At 45.7% G+C, this 17,906-nt stretch overlaps 1 protein-coding gene across 5 annotated transcripts in view; it reads left to right on the forward strand.

Annotated features, from left to right (window-relative positions):
* The window catches only part of MYOCD (myocardin), a 97,711-nt gene that overhangs the window by 50,637 nt on the left and 29,168 nt on the right, over positions 1-17,906 (forward strand). For 3 of the 5 annotated variants that reach the window (XM_082708452.1, XM_082708456.1, XM_082708454.1), the window contains 3 exons: positions 74-149; positions 2,873-3,034; positions 17,507-17,682. In XM_082708452.1, coding sequence (XP_082564578.1) covers positions 74-149; positions 2,873-3,034; positions 17,507-17,682 — 414 coding nt within the window. The remainder of the gene's footprint in view (positions 1-73; positions 150-2,872; positions 3,035-17,506; positions 17,683-17,906) is intronic. The other 2 variants (XM_082708453.1, XM_082708455.1) reach the window with 1 other exon arrangement.

The following is a 17,906-nucleotide window of genomic DNA, read 5'->3' on the forward strand; positions in this document are numbered from 1 at the left end:
TTTAAAGTCAAAATGGGGGCAGTTCAACCGTGTGGGGTCGCTAGTGGAACGTGCTCTGTGTTTATACCCACAGACTGAAGACTCCCTCAAGCACAAGGTCAGAAACAGGCCCCACCGCGCGGACGTGGTTAATATGCACATACTCCAAGGTGAGCCCACACCCAAGCTGACCCAGAATGCCCGCCAAGGTGTTCATGTGCCAGAGGTTCTTATTTTCTATGTCCTCTTGATAAACGTCCCCTCCTATTCCGGAGCGCTCGTTTGAGTCACCCGAGGGCCATGGAGGCAATCAAATCAGGAAGGTAGGGGCTGATCTCAGCTCTGCTTCCTCCTGATGCTCCCTGAGTGCATGTCTCTCCCGGCCGTGTACCAGATTCCCCCGTGTGTCCGTCCTTTAACCGGTAATGAACCTCTGGTACGTTAACTAAAGAAAATAACCAGGCGTACAAAAATGCATATACAGTGATGTTTACGGAGGGGTTCTTTCTGATGTTGAAGCATGGAAAGCAGTGAAATGTCCCCACACTGGGGGACAGGCTGAATTCAGGACGCAGGGGCCGTACAACAGAATGCCTCGCAGTCACACTATAATTGAGGCTTTAAAAGGAAGAGGATCTAATAAGAAAAGGATGTTCAGGGAAGAAGACTAGAAAACAAAGCCATATTTATGGTCAGATTCAGGGATGAACAAACATATACATAAACAATATTTATAGTCCGATTCTGTGATTTAAAAAAGAAAAAAACAAAACAAAAAAACCCACAACATAGCCCAGGGGCACCCACCTGGCCGGCTCAGTTGGTGGAACGCGGGACTCTTGATCTCAGGGTTGTGGGTTGGAGCCCCACGTCGGGTGTAGATGACTTAAAAGAAAATCTTGAAAGAAAGAAAAAGGAAGGAAAGAAGAAACGGAGGGAGAGACGGTGGATGGAAGGAAGGAAGGAAGGAATCCACAGCCCTAACAATAAATACAAATAGTTGAAAACCGTTGACTCAAAGTAGGGAAGCTTCTCGATGCTTTCATTGTCTTTCATATACTCTTTGAGTATTTCCCACACTTAAGAGGGATGAGTATGTAATAATACTACAATCAAAACAGCATGAGAGGGGCGCCTGGGTGGCTCAGTCAGTCAAGCCTTGGACTCTGGATCTCAGTTCTGATCTCGATCTCGGGTCATGAGTTCAAGCCCCGTGTGGGCTCCACACTGTGCATGGCGCCTACTTAATTAAAAAAAAAAAAAGGCATGAGAAATGTTATTTGTTACATCATCACCATCTGGAATTAAAATAGGCTGTGAACTCCCATGGCCCCCTGTTCAATTGCATGACTCTACTGGTTCCCATGGGATCCTCTCTCTTTTAGAGAGAAATTGGGAATTAGTGCCCTCGGGCACCAAGGATCTGCTGGATGCAAAATGACCCCTCTTTGCAAAGGTTCGTGGTCCAGTTTTGGAAGCAGCGGCATAAGCCTTGGCTGTTACACGCTAGAGGCAGTCGCAGCGAAAGGGGCAAGTAAGAACAAGCTTTGTGCTGAGACTCAAAGAGTAGGCTGCCGGGCTTGTGGTGGGGAGCAGGTAGGAAGCTCTCCAGGCTGAGGAAACTAAGCAAAGGTACAAAGGTGAACTCGGTGAGACGTGATGGACAGAAGAGAAGGACCAGGGTCGCTGGAGTAGTCCTTTGGGGATGGGGAATCTCCATTCATGGCACAACCAGAGTGAGACAGAGGAGCGTTGTGGAGGGGTTTCAAGGGAGGAGTGTTTTCTCAAGGTTAAATGATGCACAGGATGAATCAGCAAGACCACTGAGCCTGGAGACCCAGCGAGAAGCCCTGACCATGACCTGAGGGGACATTAGAGGAGGTCCGGGGAGGACCTAGTCTCTCAGCACACCTACGCTTGGTCCGCAGTACTGATGTTTTGCCCACCCCGTGTCAGGTGCATTACAGAGACAGCTTTTAGATCAGACCTGAGCTGTTGCAACCATACCACATCCCGAGACCGCTCCCGTGTGGAGATTTCTAGATCAGCCACCAGACACGCGGTCTGGGTGAGTGGGTTGATGAGAATAGAACGAGAGGGCTGGGAGGCTGATGTGTAAGTATCTCCTCTTCTAGAGCAAATACCTAAAATGTGTAAATATCTCCTCTTCTAGCGTAAATACCTAAAATGTGTAAATATCTCCTCTTCTAGCGTAAAGCTAGAATCCTGACAGGTCTGTCTGAACAGCAGCAGCTGGTCAACCAGGCTCTCTTCCATGTTCTTACACAGAAATAAGTCAGGGAGTAATCAGGAGAGGAATATATGGGCGGTTCAGGACTTGATAGAGACCTTTAGCGCCGTCCAAATAATGAGAAGCCACCCCCCGGATGGACTCCATTTTTAAAAATGCCCCCGTTTCATTAAGTAACTGTTTCAAAGGGATTTTTTTTTTTTAATTTTACAGTTGACCTTGACATTGGCGTCCGTTAGTATCACAACATCACCAAACCTTAAGGAGTAATACTACTGCAAATAATTATAATAATAGGTAATTATCTGGCAGACTCCGTCCATGCAGGCAATGGAGAGACAGGAAGGGCATCCCTGTGCTGCAGCTTAGGGTCAAAGGGACTGCCTATCCACAGAATTGCCAAATTGCATTTTTTTTTTTTTTTTCAAGAATCGGTGCAAAGCATGTTCCTCTAACTCTTCCGGGCCCCTCGATTTGCCTTTATTTGGAAGTGTCTGGTCTTTGCTGCTAATCCATGTGAAATGACCATGATTGCATGGAAACATTCATTTAGGGTGCGCATACAAAAGCCTAAAAGCAAAAAGCAAACCCAAAGCTGCCATCCGATCGGTAGCACTGATTCTTCCGGTTTCAACCCCGCAGGCTCCACTGCTGAGAGATCCATCCCAACCGCTCAGATGAAGCTAAAAAGAGCCCGTCTCGCGGATGATCTCAATGAAAAGATCGCCCTCCGGCCGGGGCCACTGGAGCTGGTGGAGAAGAACATACTCCCCGTGGATTCTGCTGTGAAGGAGGCCATAAAAGGTAGTTAGAACCCACAGCGTCGGTCCCTCTGTGCTCTGAGATCTGAGGGCAGCCAAGGCTCTGGGGCACCACGGGTCCTGGGGGCGGGGCCTCTCACGGGACAGGAGTCCTGCCCTGGGTCACTGTCCCAGAGTCCTCTCCATAACCAGAGGTTACGGATTCAAGCGATCTTTCATTTCCCTTAGTAAGGTTTTGGGTTTTTTTGTTTTTTGTTGTTGTTGTTGTTGTTGTTGTTGTTGTTTAGTAAAGTCATGTTAATTATTGCTGACACGTAGGAAATGTATTGCGTTTGCTCATTAATTTTTTAACTTTGGAGAGTTTCTCAGTCATTCCGATAATTTCTCGGTTCATCTTCAACTGACTAGGTACGCCATCATGTCTCCTACAAATGAAAATTTCTCTCTCGCTTTGTTTATTCTGCCTTGGTGCATGCCTGATACTTGAAAATAATACCAAGTTTTTGTTAATGTATTATATACTTAGCAATGCCTAAAAAACCATATACAGTATATTTATAACATACAAATTATATATAATTTTCATGTTTTATTTACAAATTATATATTTGTGAATTATATGAATTTTATATGAATTACAAAGTGTACAATATATTATACAAACTTAACATATACTTTATTATATATAAAAATCTATATTATATGTAGATGTATGTCCTATATAAAATTATATATATGAATTATATAAAGCACATAGTTTATATCATTTCATACTGTATAATGAACAATGCATTTTAGCAATTATTAACATATTACATAGTAGAAAATTATCTCTATTTGCACATTGCCAGGGATTTAATCAGTATTTTATTATTATATATATGTTATGATTTGGGTAGGTTGATAACATTTATTTTTCTGTTTGTTTCTGTCACAAATGGGGATTTCTTCTCTCATGCATCTCTATATATGGTACTAGCTTTTGGTATGTAGATAGGTATTCTAAGGAAGTATTTCTCTACCCCATCCTACTAAAGAGTAGTGTATAAGATGGGGGCTGAATTTTTAAATGCTTTCAACATGCACAGAAAGATGATCGCATGATCATCTTCTTTGACCTAGGAATACGGCATTGCTCTCTTTTCTAATCACCTTGCACTTCTGGAAAAAATCCTACATAGAATTCTTTTCTGGAAATATCTGATATTTTATTTGAGATTTGCATCTGTTTTATTATTAGTTAGGATAATAGTAGCAGCTAAACCAACCACAAAATTTCAGCAGCTTAACAACACAAGTTTACATTTTGTTCGTAAATGATCCAGAAGAGATTTTCCTTAATGGCAGATTTTACCGGCACACAGACCCCTTCGGTCTGCCTGCTCCCCTGTCTCCTAGAGCAGGACAGCAAACTTTCTTTAAGAAAGGGCCACACAGAGGGCACCTGGGTGGCTCAGTGGGTTAAGCCGCTGCCTTCGGCTCATGTCATGATCTCAGGGTCCTGGGATCAAGTCCCGCATTGGGCTCTCTGCTCAGCAGAGAGCTCTCTCTCTCTCTCTCTGCCTGCCTCTCTGTCTACTTGTGATCTCTCTTTGTCAAATAAATAAATAAAATCTTAAAAAAAAAAAAAAAAAAGGAAAAAGAAAGGGCCACACAGTAGATAGGCTGAGTGATTTAAACTGTCCATCACAACTACTCAGCTCTGCTGCTGTGGTGTGAAAAGGTCCATAAGCAATAAGTCAACAAGTGGACATGGCCATGTTCCAATAAAACTTAACTTACAAAGGCAGGCTCACAGGCGGTAATTCGTCAGCCTGTGCCCTAGAGCTCCCTCATCCTCTGCATCTAGCCAGTGAGGGGGAAGAAAGAATGGAAAGGCCCATGGACCTATTGTAAAAGCCTCCACCTGGAAAGAAACACAACACTTCTGCTCATATTCCATCGTGAAAACAGCATGTATGGCCGGGAAAGGTTTTTTTCTGGCTGAATGGTGATTTTCCAGTATAATGTGCAGCTCAGTCTCACAACCCCAAGACCATGACCTGAGCCAAAGTCAAAAGTTGGATGCTCAACCCACCAAGCCATCCAGGTGCTTTTAAAATTTGTATTTAAAAAAAAAATTCTCATTACTCCACTGAGTAATTATTGTTAGCCTAAAGTTGTATAAAGTCTTGGCTTACAGTTGTTCTAAGCTGCCCTCGATCAGGGGTTCTGCTCTGGTTTTCCAAGCCTTGTTGATTTGTTCATTTTTCTCCCTTCCTCCCTCCCTTTTTCATCACACTTGCTAAAAGTCTTTCTTTTTAATTGGTTATTATTACAAAGAAGCAGTTCATGAATTTGTTTTGGTGGTCGTTGGTTTCTGGTCTCTACTTGGATTCATTCAATTTTGCTTCTCGTCCCGGTCATTGAGCAGGAGAATCTCCATGAGCAGAGCTGAGGGTCAAGAGTGTTCATCAGTTTCGGGTGCAGTAGGGACAGGTGGGGGCAGAGGGAAGGTTGGACAACAGGCCCCCCTTCAGGTAAGGAGTTGGAGGGTGTCTGAGCAGGAGTGTGGTCAGCGGAAATGGGTAAGCTGGGAGCCCAATGAGGGACTCCATCCCAGGACCCTGGGATCATGACCTGAGCCGAAGGCAGATGCTTAATGACTGAAGCACGCAGGTGCCTCGCCAATTTTTTTTTTTTTTAATTTTAATTCTCATAGAGTTAACATGCAGTGTTATGCTAGTTTCAAGTATACAATACAGCAATTCAACATGATGACTCAGTGGTCATCATGATTAATGTCCCCTTAATCCCCTTCATCTCTTTCATCCATCCCCAACCCACCTCCCCTCTGGTGACCATCAGTGCATTCTCTATACTTAAGAGTCTGTTTCTTGGTTTGTCTCCCACTCCCCCTTTGTTCATTTGTTTTATTTCTTAAATTCTACATATGAGTGAAATCATATGGTATTTATCTTTCTCTGACTTATTTCCCTTAGTATTATGCCCTCTAGCCCCATCCATGTTTTTGCAAATGCAAGATTCCATTCTTTTTATGGCTGAGTAATCTTCCGTATATATACACTACATCTTCTTGATGCCTTCATCTATTGATGGACACTTGGATTGCTTCCATAATTTGCCTATTGTAAATACTACTGCTATGAACATCAGGGTGCATATGTCTTTGTAAATTCATGTTTTCATATTCTTGGAGTAAATAAACATGAGGGCTAGCAAAATAATAATAATAATAATAACAACAACAACAACAGGCAGAGCAAGAAGCTCCCTGAAGGTACAGTTGCTGTGGGACCCACTGCTCTCATGTTCAGAGCAGGACTTTGCGACTTTGACCACACAGCCATGCAGCGATTTAATCCCAAATGCCTCAGTTGCTCCTCTCTGAAACCCCAGCAACACTAATACCTACCTTCTGGGGCCTTTTTTCATGGTGGATTTGGTTTTTTACTTATGTAAAGAAATAGCCGGGCACTGACAGTACATTAGGGAATGAGTCCGGTTTCTGATCTCCCGACTTCGCACTTGAGCAAGAAAAGAGCAGGAAAGCCATCGTTCTACGTTCCAGTTCCTCTGAAGGGAATGGACAAGAGTCACAAAGATCATTCTGGCTTCAATGTAAAGTGGACTCAGGAGATGGGAAATAGTGCCAGAGTACTGTCTTCTGTGGGGGGTGGCTGGAGTTGTTTGAGGAAAGTTGATGGAAGCATGAATGAGAGTCATAACAGGGGGTGTGGAAAAGAGGGACTCAGAGAGGAAATTGATTCTGCATGATCAGTGGGATACACCAGCCGAGACAAAGGGAAGGCAAAAGATAATACCTAGGTTGGGCAACTGGGTCAATGGTGGCCATTTATCAATATGGGGGCCATGAGTAGAATAGCAGATATGGGGAGAGAGGATGGATTCCTGTTTCAACTATGGGTTTAGAGGGGCCCATAGAAAATCCAAAGGCAAGGGACTAAGTAAACATGGGGTTCTATCAAACTAGAATGCAGAAGAATGTTGATCTAGAACTACAGATCTAGGAGACTTCCGCGTGTACGAACATTTAAACCAATGGACTGGATAAGATTGTCTTTCCATTCATATATTTCTTCACTTACTATTTATGGAGTATGCTCTGTGTCAGACACTATTCTGAGTGCTTGGGATATGGCAGTGACTAGAACATTTCTGCTTCAGCAGAGCTTATGTTCTAGTTGGGAGACACTGGCAGTCAACAGAGCCATAATGAGAAATTACATATCCTAATTAAAGGGTAATTTAAAAATAAAAGTAGCGCAACGTTCAAGGAATCAAGAGTGCCTGCTAGAGGGTCATTGGGAGGAATGGAGGCTGCATAAAAGCAAGGAGAGCTAGGAGGCTCCCAGGCAGTGATCTTTAAGACCGAGTAGGGAGACCATGAAGATGAAGGGAGCAAATGGCCATGGAAAGAGGTGGAGGATATAGCAATAATCTTTCCATGTGCATAATGGTTTTTATGGGCAACGTGATGGCCTCATATGAAGTGTCAGAAAGACAGAGAGAGTAGCTCACAGACTAGCTATGGAGCCCACTCTACAATCTGTCACTTCTTGTGATCAAATGCCCTCCCCCTGGTGAAGCGTTGAGTCAGGGCAGTGTTTCCCTCTGGCTTGTTCTTCTGTGTATTTCATCCTCTCTCCATGTGCTTTTCCAGATGTGCTTAGGTTTTCCAGCTGTGTCTGTAGCTTGGTTTCTATGTTTCTGCCCGACTCTGAGCAGAACGCTTGGTCATGGTCTTCCTCTTGGTTTTAGGAAAGACCAAGTGTTGCCCAACCCAAGACCAATCCAGAACTTCTCCCAATACACAAAGGGATTTTTTTTTAATTTTTAAATTTAAAAATTTTATTTATTTATTTTTTAAAAGATTTTATTTATTTATGACAGAGAGAGAGTGAGAGAGGGAACACAAGCATGGGGGAGCTGGAGATGGAGAAGCAGGCTCCCAGCTCAGCTGGGAGCCCAATGAGGGACTCCATCCCAGGACCCTGGGATCATGACCTGAGCCGAAGGCAGATGCTTAATGACTGAAGCACTCAGGTGCCTCGCCAATTTTTTTTTTTAATTTTAATTCTCATAGAGTTAACATGCAGTGTTATGTTAGTTTCAAGTATACAATACAGCAATTCAACATGATGACTCAGTGGTCATCATGATTAATGTCCCCTTAATCCCCTTCATCTCTTTCATCCATCCCCAACCCACCTCCCCTCTGGTGACCATCAGTGCATTCTCTATACTTAAGAGTCTGTTTCTTGGTTTGTCTCCCACCCCCCCTTTGTTCATTTGTTTTATTTCTTAAATTCTACATATGAGTGAAATCATATGGTATTTATCTTTCTCTGACTTATTTCCCTTAGTATTATGCCCTCTAGCCCCATCCATGTTTTTGCAAATGCAAGATTCCATTCTTTTTATGGCTGAGTAATCTTCCGTATATATACACTACATCTTCTTGATGCCTTCATCTATTGATGGACACTTGGATTGCTTCCATAATTTGCCTATTGTAAATACTACTGCTATGAACATCAGGGTGCATATGTCTTTGTGAATTCATGTTTTCATATTCTTGGAATAAATATCCAGTCGTGGAATTACTGGATCATGTGGTAATTCTATTTTTAAGTTTTTGAAGAACCTCCATACTGTTTTCCACAATGGCTGTACCAGTTTGCTTTCCTACCGGCAGTGCCTGAAGGTTTCCCCTTTCTCTGCATTCTCACTAACACCTGTTTTTTCTTGTGTTGTTGATTTGAGACATTCTGACAGGCGTGAGGTGGTACCTCATTGTAGTTTTGATTTGCATTTCCCTAATGATGAGTGAAGTTGAGCATCTTTTCATGTGTCTGTTGGCCATCTGGATGTCTTATTTGGAAAAATGTCCATTTTTAGTTGGATAATTTGATCCTTTGGTTCTGAGTTGTAGAAGTTCTTTATATATTTGGGTACTAACCCTTTATCAGATATGTCATTTGCAAATATCTTCTCCCATTCAGTAGGTTGTTGATTGTTTCCTTTGTTGTGAAGAAGCTTTTTATTTTGATAAAGTCCCAATAGTTTATTTTTGCTTTTGTTTCCCTTGCCTCAGGAGAGACAGATCTAGAAAAATGTTATTATGGCCAATGTCAGAGAAATGACTGCTTGAGCTCTCTTTTGGGATTTTTCTGGTTTCAGGTCTCACCTTTAGGTCCTTAATTTATTTTGAGTTTAAATTTCTGTGTGTGGTGTAAGAAGGTCCAGTTTCATTCTTTTGCACATAGCTGTCCAGTTCTCCCAGCCCCATTTGTTGAAGAGACAGTCGTTGTCTTTTTCCCATTACATATTCTTACCTCTTTTATTGAAGATAATTAACCATTTAAGTGTGGGTTTTTTTCTGGGCTTTCCATTCGGTTCCATTGAGCTATGTGTCTGTTTTTATAACAGTACCATACTGTTTTGATTACTACAGCTTTTTTGTAGTATATTTTGAAATCTGGGATTGTGGTCACTCCAGTTTTGTTCCTTTTCAGGATTGCTTTGGCTTCCTGATTTGACTTCCATAGAAGGCTTGGGCCTCCTCGTGGCACGTCTCAGAGGAGTATGTCCCTGATTCCTTTTTTCCCCTTCTCGGAAAGCCATTAAAGGGGTCTGAGTGACCCCTTCCAACATGGGGTTGAGGGGGGTGTCACCCATTCCAACAAGCAATGCACAGGACACCAGCTGGGCATCCTACAGTTCAACTCAATTGAACTACCTGAAACAGCATCAGATCTCAGGGGTAAAGGGCTCAGTCCTGCCAGATCACCTTCCTCTCCAGACACCAGTCACAAGCACGTGTCACCTGGGCTTCTTCTGATCAACCCGCCATTTGCAAAACCAAGATTCATCTTCCCTCCTTGAACTCAACTGGTTTGCCAGAGCAGCTCACAGAATTCAGGACACCCATTTACATACTGGATCACCCGTTTATTATAAAAGGGGATAGCTCAGTAACAGTCCGATGGAATAGATACAGGGGACCAGCCATGTATGGGGAAAGGATGAGGAGCTTTTCTTGCGTTCCAGGAGCACTACTCTTCGCAAATCTCGGCACGGTCATCAATCCAGAACCTCTCCAAACACCATCCCTTTGGGTTTTTAATGGAGGCTTCATTCCAGAGTCATGAATGATTAGAAGGATGACCAAGGGTGAATGAACTCAGGTTCCAGCCCACCTCTCCTCTCCCCGGGGGTTAGAGGGTGGGACTGAAAATTTTCCCAGCCCCAGCCCCATCCTCAGGTGAGGTCCAAAAGCCACCTCGTTAACATAACAAACAACACTTTTGTGGCTCTCATGGCCTAGAAAAGTCCAGAGCTCTGTGCCAGAAACGAGACAAACTCCAAATGTATATTTTTTATTATAAATCGCCATATCGCAACCCCTAACCACCCCAGACTCTCAAGACAGAATGCTGAAACAAAACACCAAATCTGATGTTACAGGGGCCTGAGGATTTAGGAGAGCAGAAATTACATAGTGGACTTTGGTGTGGGCCCCCTTGAGCTGCTGTAGGGTCGTTATTACTTCAAGATCCCTCAGTGGGAGACCCCAGGAGCTGACTCGTAGCTTCATTCTCTCACTGGCCATTGGAGTCTTTTCTTCACTTGCCAGGAGCATCCCTGGAAGCTTCCACAGAAGCTATTTATTGTCCAGAGGTCTGGCTTCTGCTTGAGTGAAACACAAGCCCTGTGGGCTTTCCTGGTTTTTTCCAAACAGTGGGAGGATGCTGGTTCTCAGCTCTAATAGACAAACCCCTCCTTGCGAAAGTGTCCTCACCTTTCCCTTGGTCTGACCCAGGCAGCCAGCAGAATGCCCAAGTCAGCTACTCAGCTCCTTTAAAAAAAAAAAAAAATTGAACGTGTGACTCAGAATATACAATCTAGCCATCAAAGATAAATTAGTTCTTTGTGTCACTATAACCCTTTAACATAAGGAGCAGTATTTCTAGTCCAAAAGAACTCGTCTGGAAGACATCCTTTTACAGCTGTCACTCAACACTTTCCAAAAGATCCTACACTCACCTCTGCTCACTCACACTCCCCGCCCCCCAGGTGCAGACTTCATAGCAAAACAAAACAATCCCTGTTTACTAAGAATCCCCGTCCTTCAGAGATGCTGATAGTCCTTAGGCTCTGATCATTTATTTGAAGGCAAATAGACAATAATCACAGCCCTAAGCCAGATGGTAGAGTCATTTGCTTTGTCATTAAAAAAAAAAAAGTTTGCTTTGGCATAACTTTCTTGTGGACAGAATTTATCATTCCAGAAGGAGAAATTGGTTCAAAAGTGCACGTGATCCTAGGGGAAAGAGGCCCAATGAGGCACCTGTAAAGAACAGATTTCTGTGCTGGGGGCGTCTGCTGCCCATTGAAGTGGTCACTGGCCGCCTCACGGAGGAACCTGTGGCTGGGGACAGGTGCTACATCCCTGAGAGGGAGCTCAGACAGGTCGGGGTCCTGCAAAGCGGAAGCAAAACACCGTGCAAGTATCTTCACACATCTGACCATCTTTCCTCCCTCGAGAATTAACCTTGAGCTCTAACACAGGTTTTGTCCTCTCAGGGTTAAGGCGTTGTCTCCACTCATGTGGTCCTAGCAGCAAGGTTATAACCGGAGCTGAAGGCACATTGCTGAACAGCCAGGAATCTGAAGGACAAGGAATCCTCCTTCCTGGGAACATCCATTGACCCCATTTCTGTAGCAAAGGCCTCCGATCCCCTTCAAGGGCCGCAGGTTCTGTCTTTGTTGGAAGATAAAATCTATCCTCGAGAGATGGGGATGTCTTCCTTGTATTAAAATACCTTTCCACAAGAGCCACATTTAAACCATAGCTAATTCCTTGTCCCTTTGGAAAGGGATTTTCCTTCAGTCTCTTCCAAGAGGGCATTAAGAGGTGGCCTGCCGGAATGGAAATAGCTCTCCTGCGGGGCACGGAGCAATCCTGTACCGAGATAAGCAAGCCAGGTCCCTTTCCACAGCCTGCTTCGTGGTCTCCCGCAGCAAGGTACCCAGGACTCCAGCTCTCTCACTTAATCTCGGAATCTTAAATGTTTATGCAAAGAAAGTACAACTGACTCATTCATCTAATTGCTTCCAAGAGGGACAGGGAAAGCTCAGTGTCGCCAGGTCCACATCCCCCAGGGGCCAGTGCCCAGAGCCGGCCCCGTGGTCATAGCCAGAGGATGATGTCAGGGCTTCCCAAAGCAGGTCCTTGTCACCGCACGGCCTGACATGTCTGTGGGGACAATAGCCAGCACACCGCACTCCAGCGGCTCCCAGGGAGCCTTGTGCTGGGGAAGATTGGAACGGAGGCCCAGGGTCACAGCGCAAAGTCAGCAGACTCGGCTGTTCCCAAAGCAGCGCGATAAGGCGACCTTTGTGCCTCTCCACGTGAGCCTGGCTTGAACCAGGAGGGAGAGGGCGTGACAAGCAGCCTTTCCGGGGACTGTCTGGTCCCAGGGAGGACAAATCAGTTTTTCCAGCTCCGGAGTTGCACTGATCTTTGCAAAGCTGATCTCAGGACTAGCTGCCTCCTGGGTGGTCTTATTTATTTTCGATAATGGCAAACTTGAGACAAGCAGCTACTCCTGACAAAGGCCGTAGCCGTCATCACCCTGGCTAGGGATGACGGAACGCTTGCCCACCCAGGGGCTGGGCGAGGTGCTTTGCACATTCCGTTGTTCGAATCCTTAAAACCTGGAGAGGTAACTGTGGCTGCTGTTTTCATCTTAGAGGTGGGGACACTGAGGCTCTCGGGGGTTCAGTAATTTGCCAGCAGACACTAGAACTGAAGGGGCAGGACCAAGAAACAAACCAAGCCATCTGGAGTCCAGAACTGAAGTTCTTACTGACCACGCTTAACAGACACCATATTCATCATCTCTAAAGGAAGCCACTGCCTTTGGCTACCCGCGCCTCTCTGCTGTTCTGTTTCTCCTGCCAAAAGGGACTGAGCTGTGGGAGTGCAGCCGTGTGGGGGCTTACTCTAAGCTACTTGGTCACAAATCCAAGCCACTTGTAGCCCGAGATGGTGGCGATTGGCAGGGGCCCCCAAGGCAGGGTCTTTGTGTCGACACAATAACAACATGGTTCTCAATGGTGTATTCTGACCTGGCACATGGGCCTTTTAGAGATGAGACAAGTAGGAGTTCTGTGTGGGGCCCTTGTGTATATCCACTCACAGTGAAGTAGCAAGTCGAGCACATTTCTAAGGCCCCTGTATATGGTGTGGTTCTCAGATTCCTTTTCTGCTTCTGCATCTGATTGTCCAGCGCGCTCTGGATTCTGACCCCTGGACCCCTCCAGTTCTTCTCCCCACGTTGCTTCTCTTCCCTTGTCCTCCCCTTCCTCTTCCCCGTCCCACTCGCTCTCCTGTAACTGATTCTAGAGTGAAGTCACACACGTATCCCCATAGCTCTCTTCAGAAAAGTGCCTACTTTTTTAATAAGTCTTTTTACGTTTCCCATTAAAAGTCAGAGAATTGAACATTTTATGGCTCTCCCCTGGAAGCCAGACTCCTCACATGCCCCATTATGAAATCGCCCTCCATTTGGTAACTTGTTTTGTTATTCCTTCCCGCTGCTGTGGGGTTTTACTCTTACAGAAAGAGAAGTATCTGCTTCCCTCTGGACATTATTCGGCTCAGTTACATCTTACTTGTACTTTGGCCACTGGTTCTGCTGAACCGTGATGGTTAGAGTTTTATAGGAGATTGGAAGTCAGTAGGGCTCCCAGAAAGAGGGCCCCTGGCCTGCAGGCATTATGCTGGTGTAAACAACTCCCTATATGAGGTTCCATGAACGCACGGCTTCTCCATTGACTTGGGCAGAAAAACCTCTTTAAATGATTGCTTGTCACTTGATTAAAGTAGACTCCTGGAAGCTGTGTCTCTCCAGGGATTGGCTCCCAAAATAATTCTGTCCCCTGACGGGGGGATCTCTTCCTCCCCGCCCATTGCCACTCTGCTGTTCACCACTCCATTAACTTTCCTTTCGCCAACCCCCCTCCCCTGCCATGAAGGTCAAGTATGTCCCCCCCCCCTGTGTCGTCCTGTCCATGGCTGGTGGTCATTTCACACTCGACCCAATCCCGCCGCCTCCGAGAGTCTCCTGGACCTTCTCCACATTGAGATCTCCTCCGTCTGTCCTGGATGGCCCTGGCCAGGTGGTTCTAGTCCTTGACAAATGTCCCCAGTGGTGACCCCATGGAGATCAGCTCTTCTCGGCATCACATCTGATTTTACTTCCGCTTCACTCCTTCTCCCACAGTGGGAAAGCTGGATGGGAACAAAATAGCCAGGGAAAGCCCTTCCCTGAATGTCCCGGCTTCTGCGTCCTCGACCCTGGTGTCACCATCAGTCCCTTACAAAACCTCAAGTACAAAAGGCTGTGGAGTTTGGAGCTATCCTTAGTGCATTGTGTGCAGGAAAAGGAAGGGCACTTTCTCAGCTACCTCCCCCATTCCCTTACCCAGCAGGTGGGTGTTCCCTGAAGGGCAGGCTGCTACGTGATGCTTTCCAGGGAGGGTAGTGGATTTTGCCTTCCCTCTGCTGGTGGCTCTGAGCATTCACACTGCCTCAGACAGGGACTGTCTCAGCTCAGTCCCTATACGATGGGGCGTTAGACCTTACATGTCCTCGTCCCCAAAACAGTGATGAGAAAATGAGAAAATGAGCCTTCCTCTGACTCATGGGACCACAATGAGACCCAACAAAGTTGATGCTTTTTGTTACTATCACCACCATTAAGTAAATTCCTGGTTAAAAAAAAAAAAAAGAAAAAAGAAAAGAAAACTATTTTTATCGTTTGTCATCGCTCCGTTTGACACAAAGTGGGATGTTGCCGGTAAGAAACCATCCTCCCCCTCTCTCTCCCTGCCTGCCTCTTTTAAGTGTCCTCCTCACGTGCTAGAATGTTCGGACGCCTTTGCGATTCAAGGAACCTCCTCTGATGTGTGGCATATTTGCGATGGGATATCCGCTCCACGTGGGTGTGGGTGAGATGGTGGGGGTCCGTGGGCTGGGGGAGTCGCGGTCCCCTGGAGTATCAGCTCTCATGGAGAAGCTCTCTATCCAGTTAGACTGGGGGACGTCAGGAGGGAATACGATAGAGCTTTCGGATAGAGGGTCCTGTCCTGCAGGACCCTGACCCTGTTGGCCCCAAGGGACCAACACACTCACATGAAGGGTTCTCTGAGGATGGAAGTGATGTTGTCCCAGGGCATGTGCCAGACACACCCAGCACGATGCTGTGATTTCTGGGGGGGGGGGGGGGAGGCTTAAGGTCCCCCACCAACCTCCCTGGCCCTTAATAACATCTGTAAGCCTTTGAACAGGGACCAAGCCTTTAATTCCACCAGCAGAGGTAGGACTTGAAATTTCACTGACAAATAAAGGTGTATGTGTAGAGCCCAGGGTCCCCTGTAAGAGAAGAGAAGGGTGTAAGGCTGGATTCTTAAAATAGAAAGGGGAGTGTTTGAGAGTACTGGAGGGGGGGAAGATTGACCCCCGATCTCCAATTAAAAAGTTGGCATTTATCAAATACCGAAGGAAACCCCTCTCTCAGGAAACGAATGGGTTGCTGATGTAAATATCCAAAAAGGCTAAAATTTATGTATTTCAGGTAATCAGTAAACAAATCTTTTACATTATTCTCTGTACTTTTTTCTTATTTCACATTTTTTATTATGCTTTAGAAAAGGACACCTCTGAAAACAGGAGAAAAATAAAGTTTCCAACAATACAATGGAGTCCTGTGTAACTATTACCAAAATATATATACATAAATATATATATATATATAGAGAGAGAGAGAGAGAGAGAGAGAGGACTATCTCTGCATGTTCCCAAGGAAAGAACTCTAAGTAACATTGTAACAAGAATAAAGCAAGTTTCAGAAGGTCTATTTCACAAGTCCCGTGTAAGTGAAATATTCTGCACCTGTGTGTATATTTTGTTACATGGATAGAACTAGATCTAGAAGAGTCACCAAATCATTAGCAGGAAGTGGGATGGATTTATATGTTAAGCATCTTCCTACGGTATGAGAGGTTCTGGTAAGTAACTATTACGTCTGCCATCACAGAAAAGCAATCACGAGTTTAAAAACAGTCCTTGAAGGGGTGGACCAGCCAGGCTGGTCCCCAAGTCCTTCCAGGTTAGTGGGGTGCCCAGGGCTGGGGGTGGAGGGAGCAGCTACTGGAATTTCCACCTGCCGTGTCCCTTCTGGCTCTTTCCTGCTTTGACACTTGGATGTCTGGAGGGTCCGTGACAGAGACCAGGAGTGGTAGTGATGACAAGCCCCAACCCACGTTTGTTCCATTTCTTGCCGCTCCTTGCTGCTTTTCCAATCTCCACCGCGAAAGCCCCCCTCTCTTATCTGCCCAAAGCAGGAGTCAAAAGTTCTTGTCCGTGTGATTGCAGATTGCCGGGCTGGGAAACTTCCTGATAATACCTAAATTCCTTTAGAAGAGCCGAGCCTGGGGTCGGGTCAGAAGCGTTTCTGGGGCCTGAGCACATCGTGTACTGAGGAGCTAGATAATAAGCCAGATACAGTTCGGCAATGTTCAAAAACAAAACAGAAAAGAAAACAAAAAACACACACAAACCATAAGGGACGTATAAAGATGGCATTGTAGTCCCACCTGATTGGATAGCCCCTTCCCCCAAGCCGATGAACCCGGTCCCCTCCAAAGGCCACGCAGGCTGCTCAGGAAGAATTTCTGCCTTTCCAGCTGTTGAGGGTTTCCAAAATAGACACAGAGATAGGAGGTATACAAAGAAAACCCAAATAATAATAACAATATGATCACGCTGCAGTTTCTGGGACATATTTATGGCTTTTATAAACAGCCACGCGTTCGTTGATAGGGGGTTTGTGACCGTGGCGACAAGAGCTAATTCTGACATTTAGGAATTGGGACTCAGTAGCAGGTCTGGCTTATCCCAAAGAACGAAGTTTGCGACACAGTGTGCGCTGTGTGCCCTGCTTTGTATTTGAACATGATGCTGGGGGCCCCTTGTCATCTCCGCTCTATGTCTCATAGAACCTGAGGGAGACGGGCTTCCTCCCACTGCGATCTCCTTTGGCCTCGTCCTGTATCCAGTAGCCCCTTTCTTTCCTTCATCTTCCCTGACTGTGTTTCAGAAAGAGAACCGGGCTCGCACCAAAAATGGGCAGGAACAGATAAACCTGAAGATAAACTTGAACAAGCGACGGGAGACCTTTAATACACCCTGCATTCTTCCCTGCCGGACATGTCCCTTTTATAAACACGAGTTCCCATTTGGAGTAAATCGAGGAGACGCCACATAAAGTTAAAACCTGTCTTCGCTCTTACCTTGCGCTAGAAACAGATCGAAGGAGACAGATGTGTGCGCTCCTGGTAGGGAGGACACAGCGAAGCATTTCCAGAAAGCCCTTCGATGTGCCTTAGCCACTGACCCCATTCTTGGGTTTTACCCCATCAGGTAACCAGGTGAGTTTCTCCAAATCGGCAGATGCATTTGCCTTCGAAGAGGATAGCAGCAGTGACGGGCTTTCTCCAGACCAGGCTCGGAGCGAAGACCCCCAGGGATCAGCGGGATGCCCTGCAGACACGAAAGCCTCAGAGACCCCTTTGGCAGGTCCTCTGGGGCCCGTCCAGGTAAACAAACCCCACCTCAGCCTGTGTTGTCTTCACGGGCTTAAAAGCACACTGCCACCCTTGGTTTTGCATAGAGACCCCTACGATGTCTCTTGATGGCACTCGAACCTCATGCCTCTTTTGTCCCCATCCAGTCCAGCGATCTGTGTGCGGTGGCCAAAACCTCTAGAAGACCCCAAAAGAGAACCCTCGGGACTATAACCCTTTGACTTCCTCTTGAAGTG

This window comes from Mustela nivalis, assembly GCF_964662115.1.
Source record: "Mustela nivalis genome assembly, chromosome: 17".
Taxonomy (NCBI): Eukaryota; Metazoa; Chordata; class Mammalia; order Carnivora; family Mustelidae; genus Mustela; species Mustela nivalis.